Below are 19,475 nucleotides of genomic sequence, written 5' to 3' on the forward strand. Positions count from 1 at the left end.
TCTCTTGGTTACTTCGAAAGGTTTGAGATAAGAGGGACGATTGACGGATCGCATTAGGTTAGATTATTTGTGTTAGGTTTTAGGTTCGGGAGAACCTTTATTTGCCGACATGGCAATGGAGAAAGTTCTTTTTACACAGCACTAAGGATGAACACATGGTTGCACGAAGTCAAACCATGGTCAATAGAGTCGTCGAAGTTGGCACACTCCGACATGATATAAAGTGAAGGTCGATAGAGTCATGCGCCGAACAGGCACACAAGTTCTAGGCGTCTCAGGTTTCGTCATGTGTATCACTACCACGGATACTTGGACCGATAGAGTCGACGCGGAACTATAGAGAGTTCTAAGTGTTTCCGAATAGAGTATCTTTTCATGAAGGAATTCTCACAAGGCATTTCTATAATCGCCTAACATATACTAGTCATGTATATTTAAGGTGGGGAGGACTGTTGACTAAACGACCCCACCCTAAATCCACAACCAAACGAGGAACAGGAAATGAGGCGGCATTCGCTCACTCTAGGTCTGTCCATCTTAAATATACATGGTCGTAACGTATATGTTTAGCCATTATAGTTTTACCTGATGATTTTTTTTTAAATCTTATAACAGTGCTGCGACTTTCGCCTTACTGGGGAGAATTTACATTTGAATTAGTCTTATATTGTTCTTTTAGTTATCCGAGATCGAGAGACGTACCAAAATCTAACGAGTGTCTTGATGCTTCTCCCTAAGCCGTAGAGTTAGGCTCCTCCTGTGTCTTTGTTTTTCCTTCGGTTGGGCAGTCCTTCTTAAAGTGTCCCATTTCACCACATATATGGAAAACTGTGCGGGTCGCCACATTGGTGGTTGATGTAATGAACTCAACCGGGGTTCTGCAGACGCGAGCGGTATGCCCCAGCATGTGGCACCTAGCACAATAGAGTTCCCGGCAGGCACCATGATGATGGTAGTTGCACTTGCTGCAGTAGGGAAGGTCTCCTAGGTACAGTCTTCTTGGAGTCGGGAGGGAAGGATTGACAAGGGTATAGACTGCCTCAGCTCGTTGCCCTTCGGAAGGTCCTTGATATTCATATATGAATATTCTCATATGAATATATGAATCTTATTACATTTTTCATAAAAAACAAGTAACATTACCTTAAATTCATTTTTAAAATCACTTTTACTGTTGTTGTGCTGCACAATGTAAACTTCCCAACCATCTTCAATACCAACATATGAGTATGTACAGAAAAAACATGCTTTATATATTTCTTTTTGCACCTCAAAAGATAATGTACTTGTATAAACCTTTGATGCTTGCAGTTCTATTTCTCGAGGTGTTTACATTTTATATGATGCTTTCTTTGATGCCTTATCAAGCTCTCGTTGAGTGTTCCTTTGCTTTTGAATGGCAGTGTCGTAATTCATCATGAAATTCAAAAGTAAGTTCCCACTTTCTGAATATGTATTAAAGAATGAATTCATACTCTTTGACCTTGATGTAGTCTTCATCAAACCACACATTGGAATATCACTAAAATATCTAGGTATCCATGAATCACGTATTGTAAACATGTCTTTAAACTATCTTGTGTCTTCAAGATTGAATTCCTTCATAAGCAAACCCCACTTCACCTCAAAAACATCAGGTTTCATATTAATGTCCCAAAAAAGCTTCGAAAACCTTTTTCTAAAGTTTGTGTTTGTAAATAAATCATCTGATATATGTATTAAAACAAAAATATTCATAAATGAATAAATAATAATAAGTAAAATAACAATCAATATTCATAAATGAATATACTAATAAGTAATATATTTGAAATATATTAAAATAATACCTTTTTTTCAACTTTTTCATTATATGCCACATACATAATCGGTGCTTTGAATTACGAAACACATTCTCAACAGCTTGTTTTATTGCAGCATCTTGATCGGTTAAAACAAGTGTTGGTTCTTTCCCATGAGTTTTAAGAAATGCTTTAAGCAACCAAGAGTAAGACTCAATGCTTTCATTACTTAGCAACCCAGATCCAACAGTAACCGATTTTTTATGATGGTCAATAGCAGTAAACGGAACAAAAACCATTCGATACCTAACACACAAAAAAAATGTTCATTAAAGTCATAATTTAATGTATTAATAAGTGAATATAAAAATATTCATATATGAATAAGCTATACACAAAAGTAGATAAAATAACTTACTTGTTTGTTCGGAAAGTCGCATCAAACGAGATAACATCACCAAATTCAGCATAATATGCCTTCTCCATTTCATCAACCCAAAACATACAGTCCAAAACATCATCTTGATAATTAAACTCAAATGAGTAATTTGGATAATGAGCTCGACGGTCATTCATTGTGTTTACTATCATTTGGGCATCTTTATAACCAATAACCCTGTTGATATCTCTCCTTAAATTTTTATAGTCAGCTACTTTGGGCTTTACAAACTGATACCCACCTCTCAGACTTGACCATAACTTATGAGCCATAGTTGGACCTATTTTTAATGTGGAAGCATGCACAATAAACTCTTTTTCTGAATATGACATTTGTCTCGCCTTTTTTAAATCGCTTCTCTCCTCAAGTGGATGGATGTGAAGTTCATCAAACTAAAAAACTTTATAATATGGAGTTCCATACATAGATTCAAATATAATCTTTGCTTGACAACCAATAGATCTTGAATTTGAATTTCGTTTCCTCCTAACACCACTTGTACCTAATGTTGTAACGACCGAAAAATTCCAACCAATTTAATTTTTTCAAAAACAACCCGATTCCATCAAAGTTATTACAAAAAAGGTTTTCAATACAATTTATTTAAAGTATTCCCAGAATCACATCACGACAAAAACATGAGGAGCGGTACGATCACGCCTTCGCCTTGCCACGGTCTCCTGAAGAACCTGAAAAACATTAAACCACAACTGTAAGCCCGAAAGCTTAGTGAGATATCCCCAAAATACCAACCACATATACCATACACGCATAACATGCCATAACATATCCGATCACAAAACAGCCATGCACTTCGGGTCTACTGTGTGACTGGTCCGCCGCACCGGCCAACAATCCACCTGGCCCACCCTCCGAGTCTAGCCATATACATCGAGTCTACAGTGTGATTGGTCCGCCCGCACCGGGCCTTCAATCCACCCGGTCCACTCTCTGAGTCTACAGTATGACTGGTCCGCCGCACCGGCCAACAGTCCACCTGGTCCACCCTCCGAGTCTAGCCATATACATCGAGTCTACAGTGTGATTGGTCCGCCGGCACCGAGCCTTCAATCCACCCGGTCCACTCTCTGAGTCTACAGTATGACTGGTCCGCCCACGTCGGGCCTTCAGTCGGCCTGGTCCACTCTCCGAGCCTCGGCACGTCTGGCCCGCCCTCTTGGGGCCTACAGCCTATCCGGACCGCTCGCTGGGACTTCGGGACAACCGGTCCGCCCTGGGTATCTTGGCCTACAGCACAAAGCAGGACCCGCCTCAACCCAACTCCAATCCAAACAACCATGTGCACATAAACATATAATCATATAACAATTCACAGTCAACAAACCGATCAAACAGATCACATAACATATCATCATCCTAACCAGGATACCGACCTAACCGGTCACTAGCATAGCATCACCCTACATCTCAGGATACCGACCTCAACCAGGTCTCTAACATATACCATCCTAGCTACCAGGATGCAACATATCAAAGCAATAACATACAACAAATACCCGGATCTCAATTCGATAAAGGGCCGGCCTTGGTGCCTTAGACCCTGTTGATATAGTGAGGATAACTCACCTCGAAACTGTCAGCTGAAAAGATAAGATCTCGCTGCTCCAAACTCCGACACGAACTCCTCCACTGAACAACACCAAAGCACTGAACTCAATAATTACCAAAATACCCCTGGAAGACAACTAGTCAATCCTTGGTCAAAGTCAAAGTCAACCCCTGACTGACTCTACTCGCCGAGTCAACCCGATGACTCGCCGAGTCCCCATGCCCAGCATTTCCTTCAATCCGCGACCCAACTCGCCGAGTCACCCCGAGACTCGCCGAGTCCAACAACTCTGAGTCCACTCGCACACAACTCACATAGTCATCCCTTGACTCACCGATTCTCGGCTCAACCAGAAAAGATTGGGACTCTTCGATAAGACTCGCCGAGTCCAAGAACAGACTCATCGAGTCTAAGGCTATCTTTAACTTACTCGCCGAGTTGTTCTTTCAACTCGCCGAGTTCCAGGCCATCTTCATCCAACTCGCCGAGTTCCAGCCTATCTTCAAGCAACTCGCCGAGTCTACCCATGTGACTCGCCGAGTACCACTGGGTCTGAATCCATACCGAGGCTTTCCAAGCCATGCAGATGATCCAAACCATAGATCTACCCTTCCTAAGGCCATCCATCACGTAAAGTGGCAAACTTTACGTGAATCCAAAGGAGATCTAGGCATTTTCACTCTAGGGTTTGGGTTTGGGACAAGATAGCTCCTTCAATCACTCAAAAACAGGGACTTTTATGCATTCCAACCCTTCTCCATTCCAGATCTGAGGTAGCAACCTCAGATCTAACCTCTAAACTCCAATACACCAAAGGATATGATCTCTAACACCTCCAAAAATGATGAATCTAGATAATAGCAGCTCAAACAATGAAATAATACCTCAAAAGGAAGCTCCAAGAGAAGATTAATCCGAATCCTTGCAAAGCCCTTTGACCCAAGTCTCTTCTCCTTCAAGATTCCTTCAACAATCACTTCTCCAAGCTCTAAATGCACTCTAATCCCTCAAAATCGCGCCTCAGGGCTTTCTGGACTTCAACAGAGGGTAAAGAGGCTGGGGAGAGGGTATAATGTTCTTTATATAGGGATCTTCCTCCGGATTTAGGGTTTTCTCCACTCAGCGCCTACTTGCCGAGTCCATCCGCTGACTCGCCAAGTCGGCCACTTAACACGCGACCAAAGTCGCGACCCTACTCGCCGAGTCCACCCATGGACTCGCTGACTTCCCCTTCCCAATTTACTCTTTTAGCCCTTCAACTTTACTCTTGATATTCCGGGATGTTACAATTCTCCTCCACTTAAATTAGGCTTCGTCCTCGAAGCCTGCGGCAACTCAACTCTAGAAATACTCCCGCAACGTGCCACCTGGCATTAACTAGACCAGGTTCCTCAAGGCACAACCATCGAAACTCGAACTCACTTTCTCCTTTCTTACGGTGTCCTGACCACCGTCTCAAGCCGGCCACCGGCTTCACCCTCTGATAACCCCACTTAACAACTGAGTACTACTCATGATGCAACACTGCTCCAAATCGCAACCATCACTCGACCCATATGAGCTAGAAATAACCATGCACCATCGGATTCCCGATCCGAGTCCAACTCTATCCATTCCGCTGATAGAAAGACATATTCTTCAGAGCAACTCCCATGAGTTCTCCTCTTGCAATCACATACACATGCTGAACTAGCTCTAGCACCCTCGGGTTAGGGAAAACCCGTCACACTGACGACACCTTCAACATCCCCCACGGTGAACCACCATTACATACACAATTCCCTGATCAGAATCACACTGAGAGCCCAAGACTCCCTCCCTGCATCCTTTCCGAGCCTCTTGGCTCTACACCCGCGGAATTCCTTCCGCGACCTCAGCAGACATCCCAAACCGGATGTGATTCCATTCCACTGCCGCAAACACGCTGCTCAATGACCATACTTGGATTACTCCAAACATAACTCTGCGCTGCTGCTTTCACTTCCGTGAATTTGCACTCCCTCTCGGAGTTACACTCCTCTCTTTTTCCTTTACCAGGGAAATCCACTTGGCCGCCTTGTCACTACTGCAAGTGCCACGGTGCTCGCCCAATGCTACACCACTCCTTCATAGCGTAACTGCTATCCATCCAACACACATGCTCTGACTCTACTCGCAAGGACTCTCGAGTCCATGCACCATCTCCACTAATCAAGATCAATACCCGGGGCCAGACCTTCTAATGCTAACACATCGCAACATACTCAATCCATTTCCTCGAACCGATCTATCAATACCTGCAGAGTCTTCAGCATGACTGGACCGCCTTAACAGGCCTTCAGCCAATCTCGACTACTCTCAGAACCTTCAGCCAATCTGGACCGCCCTCCAGTGCCTTTAGTCTGGCTGGACCGTTCTCCGAGCCTTCGGCCTGACTGGTACGCCTACCGGCCTTCAGTGTATCCGGACCGCTCAACTAACGTTCATCATTCTGAGCTATCTCTCCGGGAAATCCTCCCATGCATACTGTTCTAGCCCTCTAGGGGTTCCGAACTCTATCTCCATCACACAACTCAACCCTGGCCTGATCCCAGGCCCTCCTCAATTAAGTACCCTTGGTATGTATCCCGCCCCGCATGCCTTCCTCTTACTCATACCAGCCTACGCTCTCGGCTGACAGAACATTGTTGCATCCCAAACATCTAAACAACCTCACATGCTTATCAATCTTCCGGAGAATTTTCCAATTCACCCCCGCTTAGGGCACTGACTATCAACCATCGAGCGCTATCACAGACCTCCCAAAACAACCCCGCACAAAACCAACACTTACACGCGGACTGATTCCCACTAGCACTAACAACCTTAACAAAAATCCCATTTCCACACCGATCATCCCGCTCGAAAGAAACTCAATCTGCAGCTAACCACTCCTCAGAAAGCATATGCTACCCGACATTCAGACCAACGCCAGATTTCCACTAATAACCCTCATGAATGATAACCAACGAAATTCCCAAACAATAACCCATAACCAAACCATAACCCTCAAAAACAACAAATACCACACCAAAAACCACACAATGAGACTAGCAGATAACCGATACTCCACAATAGCCATAAGATAAACAAGACATCAAGAAAGAAACATACCCGCAGCTGCATCCGGCACTGCTCTGACCTCCTCTGCTGTAAGCTGAAAAGCACGACCCTGAGCCCTTGGGGGCTCCGCTCCACCCTGACCTCCACCCGTGATCCTCAAAGTGACCGGTGCTGGAGCCTGCACCGGTCCTGCAGCGAGCTATGGACAGTTGACCCTCAAATGTCTAACCTGATGACAATGATAACAAATCCTCAAATCCCGAACCGGCGCTGACTGCCAACAATCCCTCGCATAGTGCCCCTCTTTTCCGCACTTGTGGCATGCACCACCGGACCTACAAACTCCAGTGTGACTCCTCCCACAGTTCCCACAAGTGTGGCTACTCAGATCTCCCATCCTAGAATCAACGGTCTTGGACCGTTTCGGCGCCGGCTGCGACTGCACCGGAGCCTACCTCAGCTCACGCAACTGCAACTCAATCTCTAACTCGTGGCGCCTGGCGGCCTCCTGCAACTCCAACAAAGTCTCGCACCTCTGCGTAGACACAAACTGTCTGATATCCCTCTTGAGCACGCTCAGATATCGAGACATCTGAGCCTGATCCGAAGCGAACTCAAGGCAGAACATCGTCCTCTCAGTGAACATCCTGGTGATTTCAGTCACCGACTCCGAACCCTGCTTCAGCTCAAGGAACTCCTGAGCCAATCTCTCTCTCTCTCTCTCAACTTGTGGAACATAATGAGTGTTGAACATCTCTCTGAACTGATCCCATGAAACCGCAGCCCTCTGCGCATCCGAATATGACCCAATGGTCAATCTCCACCAATCCTTCACCCCGAGCCTCAACAGGTTCAGAGCACACCTCACCCGCTGATCGGCAGGGCATGAACACGTGAAGAAACACCCCTCCATGTCCGATAACCATCTCATAGCAACAATCGGGTCCTGAACTCCATCAAAGGTGGGACGCTTTGTATTATCGAAGTCCCGATACTGAAAACCCCGACTAGCTCCTCCCACTGCCGCTGCTACAGCCGATGTAGCCGCCGCGGCAACCGTCTCTATGATAGCTGCATAGCGCTCATCAAAATACTCAACCATGGCGGTCTTGATCGACCCTAACACTTCCGGCAACTCGGCCCGGAACAACGCAGTAACCTCATCATGCAGGATCTCACGAATCCTCGCATCCAACTCGCACGTGCTCATCTGACCAATAACCTCGGGCGGTACTGACCCACCCGGAACTCCCTCTCCTGCTCCCGATCCTGATCCGGATCCACTCCCAGCATGTCTCGGAATCTCCATACTGAAATAACACCACAAAATCTCAGACACTTCCCACTACCCCGGGAACCAACTCTCAACCCCACTCTAGAGGTCATGGTTTCCCTGATACGCGTATGGGTCCTGTGCTTTCAGTAGTACGGCCCATACTACCTTACACACCTACCCATATTTATATGAAGTACTACCACAACGCCCTAGAGAAAACATACAAACAAGCACTCAACCCTCACCACTAGAGGAACACTGGAAATCTCCCACAAGGAAACCCTAGGCTACAGGCATCACAAATCAGGCAGCATTATCATGAAATCTTGAAGATCCCTAGCCTAGCACTAGCATGCTGTTCTATCAAAGATAAAAAACAAATATCATGTATGGTATTTTGGGGTTACTTACTGGCTCCGGCTGATCGTACCTCCGCGTACTCCTTTACACATTTTGAAAACCATTTTAAATTCTCTTTTGAAAACTCTCCTCGATTTGAGACTAGAGTCACACGAGTGTTCCTCCAATTCACTCGAACCAAGGCTCTGATACCAACTTGTAACGACCGAAAAATTCCAACCAATTTAATTTTTTCAAAAACAACCCAATTCCATCAAAGTTATTACAAAAAAGGTTTTCAATACAATTTATTTAAAGTATTCCCAGAATCACATCACGAAAAAAACATGAGGAGCGGTACCATCACGCCTTCGCCTTGCCATGGTCTCCTGAAGAACCTGAAAAACATTAAACCACAACTGTAAGCTCGAAAGCTTAGTGAGATATCCCCAAAATACCAACCACATATACCATACACGCATAACATGCCATAACATATCCAATCACAGAACAGCCATGCACTTCGGGTCTACTGTGTGACTGGTCCGCCGCACCGGCCAACAGTCCACCTGGTCCACCCACCGAGTCTAGCCATATACATCGAGTCTACAGTGTGATTGGTCCGCCCGCACCGGGCCTTCAATCCACCCGGTCCACTCTCTGAGTCTATAGTATGACTGGTCCGCCGCACCGGCCAACAGTCCACCTGGTCCACCCTCTGAGTCTAGCCATATACATCGAGTTTACAGTGTGATTGGTCCACCCGCACCGGGCCTTCAATCCACCCGGTCCACTCTCTGAGTCTACAGTATGACTGGTCCGCCCGCGCCGGGCCTTCTGTCGGCCTGGTCCACTCTCCGAGCCTCGGCACGTCTGGCCCGCCCTCTTGGGGCTTACAGCCTATCCGGACCGCTCGCTGGGCCTTCGGGACAACCGGTCCGCCCTGGGTATCTTGGCCTACAACACAAAGCAGGACCCGTCTCAACCCAACTCCAATCCAAACAACCATGTGCACATAAACATATAATCATATAACAATTCACAGTCAACAAACCGATCAAACAGATCACATAACATATCATCATCCTAACCAAGATACCGACCTAACCGGTCACTAGCATAGCATCACCCTACATCTCAGGATACCGACCTCAACCAGGTCTCTAACATATACCATCCTAGCTACCAGGATGCAACATATCAAAGCAATAACATACAACAAATACCCGGATCTCAATCAGATAAAGGGCCGGCCTTGGTGCCTTAGACCCTGTTGATATAGTGAGGATAACTCACCTCGAAACTGTCGGCTGAAAAGATAAGATCTCGCTGCTCCAAACTCCGACACGAACTCCTCCACTGAACAACACCAAAGCACTGAACTCAATAATTACCAAAATACCCCTGGAAGACAACTAGTCAACCCTTGGTCAAAGTCAATGTCAACCCCTGACTGACTCTACTCGCTGAGTCAACCCGATGACTCGCCGAGTCCCCATGTCCAACATTTCCTTCAATCCGCGACCCAACTCACCGAGTCACCCCGAGACTCGCCGAGTCCAACAACTCTGAGTCCACTCACACACAACTCACCGAGTCATCCCTTGACTCACCGATTCTCGGCTCAACCAGAAAAGATTGGGACTCTTCGACAAGACTCGCCGAGTCCAAGAACAGACTCGTCAAGTCTAAGGCTATCTTCAACTTACTCGCCGAGTTGTTCTTCCAACTCGTCGAGTTCCAGGCCATCTTCATCCAACTCGCCGAGTTGTTCTTCCAACTCGCCGAGTTACAGCCTATCTTCAAGCAACTCGCCGAGTCTACCCATGTGACTCGCCGAGTACCACCGGGTCTGAATCCATATCGAGGCTTTCCAAGCCATGCAGATGATCCAAACTGTGACAACTGTCAATTTTCAGTCAAGTCAAAGCCAATTAAAGTCAACAAGTCAAACCGGTCAACTCAATTTGCCATGAGCACTAGAGTTTACGTTAAGTAATTTCTAAACAACTCTCTATTCTAATGAGAGATCATAAATCAAAAAGTGCGTACCTCTAGATCTCCTTAACCTAAAACGGTGGTATGTGGAGAGCCAAACCGATAAAACAATGTTACATACTCATCGGGAGTGTGCAAGATCCTTAAACAAGGCTTAACGGGGCTTACGGACCCTGCATTGCAAAGCCGAACACTCAAAAAGGTCACCAATGAAACCTCTCTCAATCGTTTTCACTCTATCTCTTCTTATGTCAAATCTCTCCCAAATCTCTCTAAGTATGTGAAATCTCTCCCACATATCTCTTTGTATGAGAAATCTCTCCAAGTATGTCAAATCTCTCCCAAATCTCTCTAAGTATGTGAAATCTCTCCCACATATCTCTTTGTATGAGAAATCTCTCCAAGTATGTCAAATCTCTCCCAAATCTCTCTAAGTATGTGAAATCTCTCCCACATATCTCTTTGTATGAGAAATCTCTCCAAGTATGTCAAATCTCTCCCAAATCTCTCTAAGTATGTGAAATCTCTCCCACATATCTCTTTGTATGAGAAATCTCTCCAAGTATGTCAAATCTCTCCCAAATCTCTCTAAGTATGTGAAATCTCTCCCATATATCTCTTTGTATGAGACATCTCTCCAAGTATGTCAAATCTCTCCCAAATCTCTCTAAGTATGTGGAATCTCTCTCAAATCTCTCTCGAAATCTCTCCCAACTTTCTATAATCACTCGGGGCATCCCGACCCTCGAATTTGGCGAAAACAGCCCAAAAACGGAAGTCTACGCGAAAAACGGACCTTAGGAACCGAAACCCCTCTTAGGAACCGAACCCTCCTGATGAAGAAGGCTGCTGATCCGAACCGAAGGTACTGTTCACTAACCGAACCGAAGGTACTGTTCACTACAGTTCGTTCGGTTTTGACATTCTAGCCTCTCATCTCCGAACCGAAGCTTCCCTGCTGACCCTTCGGACCGAGCCTTCTGACCGAACCCTCGCCTTCGCCCTTCGCCTCTCGCTTCCGGCTCGCGCCTTTCGTTCCGACTCAGCATCAACATGGACCGAGCCTCGGCCTAGGGACCGAACATCGGCCTAGGACCGAGAGGTCTCGCTGGGAAGCACTTTTCTCCCGGTTTTCAACCAAATTTGCGTTTTAAGCCCGTTTTTAATTATTTTAACGCGGGATTTTCACCCAAAATCATATTTTAATATAATAAACCCTAAATATTCACAATTCAATCATATTTTCATAAAAATCTTTATTTAAATAATAAAAGCTAGTGGGTAAAGTACAAAGAGGTGGAGTGTTGACTTTCCTTTATTTTATGACACAAGCAACCTCCATCACCCACTCCATGTCACTATTCCCCATCAGCCCTTACCTAGTCATTTCATTGTACTTTTCCCACCTTTTTCCAACCCCACAATTGGTCAAAGGCTAGAAAAGCCTCCTCTCTCCTCATTTCTCTCATTTTCTCTCTTTCACCAAAAAGAGCAAACTATTCTCTCTCTCACTTCCTCTCTCTAGAAATTCGAGATTCAAGGGCTGATCTTGAGTTTTTCCTCCACATTTGGTAAGCATAATCCATTCTCTTCATGATTATCTCAATTATTTCCACTCAAATCATGGATATCTTACACAAACTCCATTATATTTGTGTTAGAGCTTCGAATCTTCAAGTGATTCTTCAAGTGTTCTTGGGTTGAACACTTCTCTTCTTCAACACTTATCTACTGAAATCACACAAGGTGAGTTCATACCCCTACATTTTCATGTTTTCTCAAGTTTTTAGGGGGGAATACAAGTTAAAACACCAAGAACATAACTAAATTTTTCTAACAGCCTTCATCAGAAAAGTTCAACCCCATTCACGGACTGTTTTGGACAACTTAAACATTTTAGTTTTCAAAACTGTTTTAGGTGCATGTAGTTCCACTTCTTAGCTTTAAAATTACTACTTGCACATCTCCATACGATTTTTCTACAATTTATGGTGATTTTTACAAAACTGCCTATCATTTCAAACATCAATCCGGACCAGTCTGTGATTATGGACTTTTTCACATAAGTAAGAAGTCATTAAAAATTATAATAAAAATTATGAACAAACTAGACTCATTTTCCAAACTCTCAGAAGTTACAGAACTTGATTTGGACATTTTATGATTTTTCTACAATTTTTCCAATAACAGTTACAGAAAACGTTATTAACAGAAAAATACTATAAATTTCATTTCACCTTGTAACATGTTGAGCAAGGTATACATCGTTATGTGTTTATGTGTAGTTGCAATATATGACAATTTTGTATTCTTATATAGACATACATCAGAAAATAAATGGATTTACACCTCCACAAGTATGGTAAATATATAAATGATATTACAAGGCTATACCCATTAAAATACAAACATTGGTAAATTATGACAAGAAAGGCCTATGCTCACTACCCACACAAATAATTGATAAACTATAATAGGTATAGTTTAGGGTTATTTATATAACAAACACATTATTAAAGGCTTCACACATACAAAAGATTTATTGCCACTATGGACAATTATGATAATCTATAATAAGTATAGTTAAGCCATTATACCCCCACAAACGAACACGCTAGTTATAATCGGTATAGTTATGGAAAATATATATTACAAACAAAGTGATAAACTATAATAGGTATAGTTTATGTTTCATCTACCCTAGGAACTTAATTACAAGAAAGGAATTCACCATCACCATCACTTTTGATAAGCTATCATATGCATAGTTCAGGTTCACTAATCTCTATTACTCCCCGGTGAACTATGATATGTATAGGTTATATCCACCATCACTTTTGATATGTATAGGTTATATTCACCATCACCATCACTTTTGATAAGCTATCATATGCATAGTTCAGGTTCACTAATCCCTATTACTCCCCGGTGAACTATGATATGTATAGGTTATATTCACATTAAATTTTCGCATTGTTAGACTTCAACTATAATCGTTGAGCGTATATGCTTGAGTCCTACAAGAATTTAGTCTGGATTGGCTTAGAATTGGTGGTGCCCGCCTCATCTCCTGTTCCTCGTTGGGTTGTGGACCTAGGGCAGACCCACTACATTCAACGTTTTATCTAACTTAAATCTTATATAACTTATATACGCTGGACAATTATAGAGGAAATCTACGGGTCAATCTAGGATACATCAACACATCATATAGGAATATTCTGTTTACACCTAACTAAGAAAATATTGGATTTTCTGGATTCATATCCTATCGCTTTTAAAAGGAAAACGGTTTCTACTCCAAACAAAACTCTTATGAACTCACCAACTTAATTGTTGACACTTTTCAAAACTACTTGTATTCTCAGGAAATCAGTGAAACAGGAAAACTTCAGCGCTTTGAGGATGGGACGTTAAACCGTCAACAATTTATTTTTGTCATCATAATGTAATTGATTTTGAAACATGTAAACATATACTTTGGTGTAACTTTTTCAATTATATTTATGATGGTTGTATTTACTTTGAGCACTATTATACATGTTGTTGTGATACTGTACATGAAGTCCTCCACCCCTGGACGTTTCCACCATCCTTGGTTTGGGGGTGTGACACAAACCATAGATCTACCCTTCCTAAGGCCATCCATCACGTAAAGTGGCAAACTTTACGTGAATCCAAGGAGATCTAGGCATTTTCACTATAGGTTTTGGGCTTGGGACAAGATAGCTCCTTCAATCACTCAAAAACAGGGACTTTTATGCATTCCAACCCTTCTCCATTCCAGATCTGAGGTAGCAACCTCAGATCTAACCTCTAAACTCCAATACACCAAAGGATATGATCTCTAACACCTCCAAAAATGATGAATCTAGATAATAGCAGCTCAAACAATGAAATAATACCTCAAAAGGAAGCTCCAAGAGAAGATTAATCTGAATCCTTGCAAAGCCCTTTGACCCAAGTCTCTTTTCCTTCAAGATTCCTTCAACAATCACTTCTCCAAGCTCTAAATGCACTCTAATCCCTCAAAAACGCGCCTCAGGGCTTTCTGGACTTCAACAGAGGGTAAAGAGGCTGGGGAGAGGGTATAATGTTCTTTATATAGGGCTCTTCCTCTGGATTTAGGGTTTTCTCCACTCAGCGCCTACTCGCCGAGTCCATCCGCTGACTCGCCGAGTCGGCCACTTAACACGCGACCAAAGTCGCGACCCTACTCGCCGAGTCCACCCATGGACTCGCCGAGTTCCCCTTCCCAATTTACTCTTTTAGCCATTCAACTTTACTCTTGATATTTCGGGATGTTACAAATGTGTCACAAGATTTCTTTTTCTGTTTACCACCACGATTACATATAACATGTTTCTTCTTTATAATCTTGTTATCAAACCTTGACTGTGTGCTCGGTCTAACATCAAAACCACCAATTTCAGCATACTCAGAATACATTTTGATAGCCAACTTTAATGATTTGAAGATTAAACCCTTAAATGGAATAAGTTGAACAGGTACATCTGGCTTATAGACATGTTCTCCAATTATATCATCAAAATATTGTGAATCATGTACTGAACTTGAAGATTCACCACCTAAAATAATAATGCATGAATAAAACAATAATATATATATATGAATACATAAAAATCATATAAATAAAACAAAAAACATTCATATATGAATAAAACATTCATATATGAATACATAAAATTCATGAGGATTCAAAATATATAAAATAAAACATAACTTATTCATATATGAATAAAACGAAAAAATAATAAATTCGAAATTACAATTAACACACGTTTATTCATATATGAATAAGACAACAATTTACTCATTTTAACATATTCATATGTAAATAAAACATAACTTATTCATATATGAATAAAACGAAAAAAAATAATAAATTCAAAATTACAATTATCACATGTTTATTCATATATGAAAAAGACAACAATTTATTCATATTAACATATTCATATGTAAATAAATGATAATCAACAAAATTAAAAACAACAAAATAATTCAATAACTGATACCTTCAAAAAATGAGTTCTCAACATCTTCTTCTTCACTCTCACTCATAGAAGAATACAAATCACCATCAATAACACTAGAATTCGACATAATACACCAAATGATCTATATAAATAAACAAAAACAATCTTAATATCGAATATATCTCATAAAAAAAGTCGTAAAGATGAAAACCTGGTTAACTTCGAATATATCTCACCTTAACGTATAAAATATCTGAAAGAAACTTAAATCATATATGATCAGATGATATAATTAAGCACTCTCTCTCAGTACAGAGCGTAAAAACTACAACGATATAACTGATGAAATAAATATCTCAAACTACTTAACAAAAATCCGATGAAATAACTCCAATACATATTCGAAACTTGATAATCTTGATAATGAACTCCGATGAAACAACTCCAAAACGAATATAATAAGCGTAATTCCAAACAAATTATAAAAAGCAATAATTTTGATAATGAACTCCGATCTATCCGATTCAAACGATATACATACCTGATCAAATCGGAAAACTGAAAACGAATTAGAAAACTGAAACACAGATGCGAAACTTCACGATTAATGGAATGAATATGTATAATTGCTAACGAGTTATATAAAGAAAATAATCTTGATAATGAATTTCTCATATCCGATTCAAACGAGATAAAGATATCATCAAATTGGAAATTGATAACACGAACAGGTAAGTTCTATGTAAAAAAGTTGCTAATTTACAAAGATATTCTTAATAAAAATGGACATGCGTATTTTTTTTAATTTGAACATGTTAGATTGGCTGAGAATAATTCCCCAATTTTCAACATTTTTTATTTTGTCAATTAAACATATATATATATATATATATATATATATATATATATATATATATATATATATATATATATATATATATATATATATATATATAATAATTAAAAAGTAAATAGAAGAAATGAAAAAATAAAATATCAAGTGTATTAAATTTAATTTTTTCTTTGGAGCAAACCACAACAAAAATTACATTTTTTACGACCATTTTTGCAATTACGGTTGTATATCATCCTCTATTGCAAACTGGTTTGAGCTCGAGAGGTCGGAATGGCGACAAACGGCGCTACCGGTGACGGAAGCGATCCCGCAAACACTATTAAAATTAGCGTGAAGTTCAACGGACGATCGATACCGGTGAACCTTTCTGTTGAATCAACCGTTAAAGACCTAAAGTCTGCGCTTCAACCACTCACCGATGTTCTTCCTCGCGGTCAAAAACTTATCGCTAAAGGTAACCATCCCTGTTTACCAAACACGCATCATCTTCAACACACGAAAAAAAAAACCTAATTTCAAGGAACATAATGTTACAGGGAAAATTCTTGACGATGAAATGAAGTTTAGTTCATTGGGGACATACAATGGAGTCTATAAGATCCAGCTCTTAGCTTCCCAGGGTCTACATCAAGGGGTAATTTGAAAATTCATGTGTATCGATCAGTAATCTAGTTTAGAATTTGCAATCTGTCAGTTGAATGTGATTGTTAAGGAATTGGGTGTATTAGGTTTTGATTGAGGGAATATTTTTGCTTCTTATAGAGTGGTCCGATCAAAAAGGAATCTCCGGTGGTCTCAAATTTAAGAAGAACTTCTGAGAACAATAGAAAGGAGAAACAAGCGACTGTCGTGAAGAGTCAATTTGAAAGATGGAAGCTTACTGGAGTCATAGCACTTTCTAATGGTGACATAAAGGTCATACCTCAAGAAGTATGGAATTGTGGATCTTCTGTAAGATTTCTTGATCTCAGTTGTAACTCGATACAAGATATACCCGAAGCTATTGGTGGATTGAGTTCTTTGCAGGTAAGAGTGTCATACTTGTTAATTTGAATGAAAGATTCCTGTTGAAAAAAAAGTAGTAATATGTTGATTGTTCCTTTATTTGTTAGAAACTTCTCTTGAATTCAAACTGCATAGAAGACGAATCTGTTAGCTGGAAAGGACTTTCAGCATTAAAATCTCTTTCTTTTCTGTCTTTGAGCCAGAATCTGTAAGCATCTCTTTGTCTTATAATGGCCTTGCAACAATTATCTTTCATACCAACTACATTGATGATATAATATTTGCAGTTTGACAACTTTACCCTCCGATTTGGGAGCATTAACTACTTTGAAGGAACTTCATGTTGCAAACAACAAGTTAACATGTCTTCCTGATGAAATAGGATTTCTAGCTCATCTCGAGGTTTTAGAAGCTAATGACAATAGGTAACATGTTCATATTCACTCTTTATCATGGCTAATTTTCTAAATTCTAACAATTAAATTATCGATTAAAGACTTACCAATAAGAAAAAAACGTTGCAATTTTCATGAGACATCTAATGAGAATTTATATTTTATATGAAGGATTAGCACCATCACTTCATGCATAGGGAGCTGTTCTTCTCTTGTTGAAGTCAGAGATTTCATATTTATCTCTGAAATCCGACTCCTTTTTGTAAAATTCAGTTTTTTTTATCCATAATTTGAATCTATACACTATACAGGTTGATCTTTCATCAAATCTTCTTGTAGAGCTTCCAGAAACTTTCAGCAATTTAGGAAATCTCAAGGTATTAAGTTTAAGCCTTCTATGGCTATTTTTTATGAATAGAATGAGGAGGGCATTTACGTCTTTTGCACAGATGAGAGATTGCGATCGAGAGCAAGTCTATGTCCCACCTTGTTTCGCATTTTTTGGTTGGACAAAAGTTTGAAAATTTTGTAGGGTTCACATCTCAGTCCAATCGTGTCAAACGCAGTATAAAGCTGTCATGTCATGTCATGTCAGTGTCATGTCTATATCTGGGCCAACTTTATTAAGATTGTCTTCAACTACTTGTAGGCTTTACATCTCCACAACAACGGGCTTAAATCACTTCCTATGACACTATTAAAAAATTGCACCCAACTTTCAACCCTAGACCTCCATGGCACGGAAATAACAATGGACATGCTTCGAGAGGTATGTAATTTTCATCCAAAGTTGCTAGTATTTTGTATAACAATCAATGGCCGAGATTGGAAAGCAGTTGTCAGATGAATTTGATCCAAGGGTTGTGATTGTAGTTTGAAGGATGGGAAAGCTTTGACGAGAGGCGTGTGCTAAAGCATTCCAAACAACTTGCGTTTCGGGTGAGGGGAGCATCTTATTTTGACGAAGGTGCCGATAAAAGTTAATAAATATTTTTGATGTTTCAAGACTTTGAGAGATGTGTTTAGCATTGATAGCATGTGTTCTATTCTTGTGAAATTTTGTATCTTTTTGTTGACATGAATATGTTTGTTGTTGATGTGGACCGATGATGTGACGGCTTATGAGAACATCTCCAACATAGCTTAAATTTTTATACCAAAATGGTGTAAAAAAATGGTGCGATATTGTTTTATCTTTAATCTTATACCATTTTTGCATCGAAAAGTATATCCTATAGTATATATGTTTCTAGTCTTATATAAATTGTCAAAAATACCTTCAACTTACTATTTTTTTACATCTTTTTTTTTGTAAAAACTTTATAACATATTATTACAAACTTATAACCAAATAAATTATTACATGTACAATATACCTAGTCATATTAATCTAGAATTGAACTGTTTAATAATTATTATATTTTGAATATACCTAGTTATATTTTTGATAAAGTAAAAATAAATAAAATTTGAGGCATTAAAAGTAATACATGAAACGTTGAATGATGTAAATGAATAATATTATACTAAATTTGATGTTATGTCTTTTATATGAAAAAATGATGTAAGTAATGAAATGAGATTGAATGAAGATTATCACCAACTTGGTGCAGAAAGTAAGATTTTGAGTAAATTACACAAATTGTCCTTATAGTTTAGGGTAATTTACGCGTTTGGTCCCTAACTTATTTTTTTAACTCATAAGGTCTTTATTGTTTGTTTTTGTTACACGCTT

The 19,475-nt window shown here is 40.5% G+C and overlaps 2 protein-coding genes across 2 annotated transcripts; one reads left to right on the forward strand and one right to left on the reverse strand.

Moving 5' to 3' along the window:
* Positions 1–1,572: 1,572 nt before the first annotated feature.
* LOC111881758 (protein FAR1-RELATED SEQUENCE 5-like) lies at positions 1,573–16,548 on the reverse strand. Its single transcript, XM_023878151.2, has 7 exons — positions 16,534–16,548; positions 16,026–16,061; positions 15,524–15,626; positions 14,793–15,073; positions 2,200–2,612; positions 1,864–2,087; positions 1,573–1,706 (listed from the first exon to the last, which is right to left on the reverse strand). The coding sequence occupies exons 1-7, from the start codon at positions 16,546–16,548 to the stop codon at positions 1,573–1,575; spliced, it is 1,206 nt and encodes a 401-aa protein (XP_023733919.2).
* LOC111881773 (LRR repeats and ubiquitin-like domain-containing protein At2g30105) lies at positions 16,535–18,933 on the forward strand. Its single transcript, XM_023878166.2, has 9 exons — positions 16,535–16,794; positions 16,877–16,974; positions 17,103–17,366; positions 17,453–17,553; positions 17,633–17,770; positions 17,912–17,960; positions 18,052–18,117; positions 18,390–18,509; positions 18,614–18,933. Exons 1-9 carry the CDS (start codon positions 16,611–16,613, stop codon positions 18,722–18,724), a joined length of 1,131 nt encoding a protein of 376 aa, XP_023733934.1. The 5' UTR covers positions 16,535–16,610; the 3' UTR covers positions 18,725–18,933.
* Positions 18,934–19,475: the final 542 nt, after the last annotated feature.

The sequence above is a fragment of the Lactuca sativa genome, chromosome 8 (assembly GCF_002870075.4).
Source record: "Lactuca sativa cultivar Salinas chromosome 8, Lsat_Salinas_v11, whole genome shotgun sequence".
Taxonomy (NCBI): Eukaryota; Viridiplantae; Streptophyta; class Magnoliopsida; order Asterales; family Asteraceae; genus Lactuca; species Lactuca sativa.

Coding starts and splice junctions, on each gene's coding strand:
- LOC111881758 (XM_023878151.2), bottom strand. Junction 2,613..14,792: donor AGAAATCTTGTGACACATTT/GTAACATCCCGA, acceptor AAAGTTTTTTAG/TTTGATGAACTTCACATCCA. Junction 2,088..2,199: donor GCGACTTTCCGAACAAACAA/GTAAGTTATTTT, acceptor TTTGTGTGTTAG/GTATCGAATGGTTTTTGTTC.
- LOC111881773 (XM_023878166.2), top strand. CDS start 16,611: ATGGCGACAAACGGCGCTACCGGTGACGGAAGCGATCCCGCAAACACT. Junction 16,975..17,102: donor CCCAGGGTCTACATCAAGGG/GTAATTTGAAAA, acceptor TGCTTCTTATAG/AGTGGTCCGATCAAAAAGGA. Junction 17,367..17,452: donor GTGGATTGAGTTCTTTGCAG/GTAAGAGTGTCA, acceptor TTTATTTGTTAG/AAACTTCTCTTGAATTCAAA.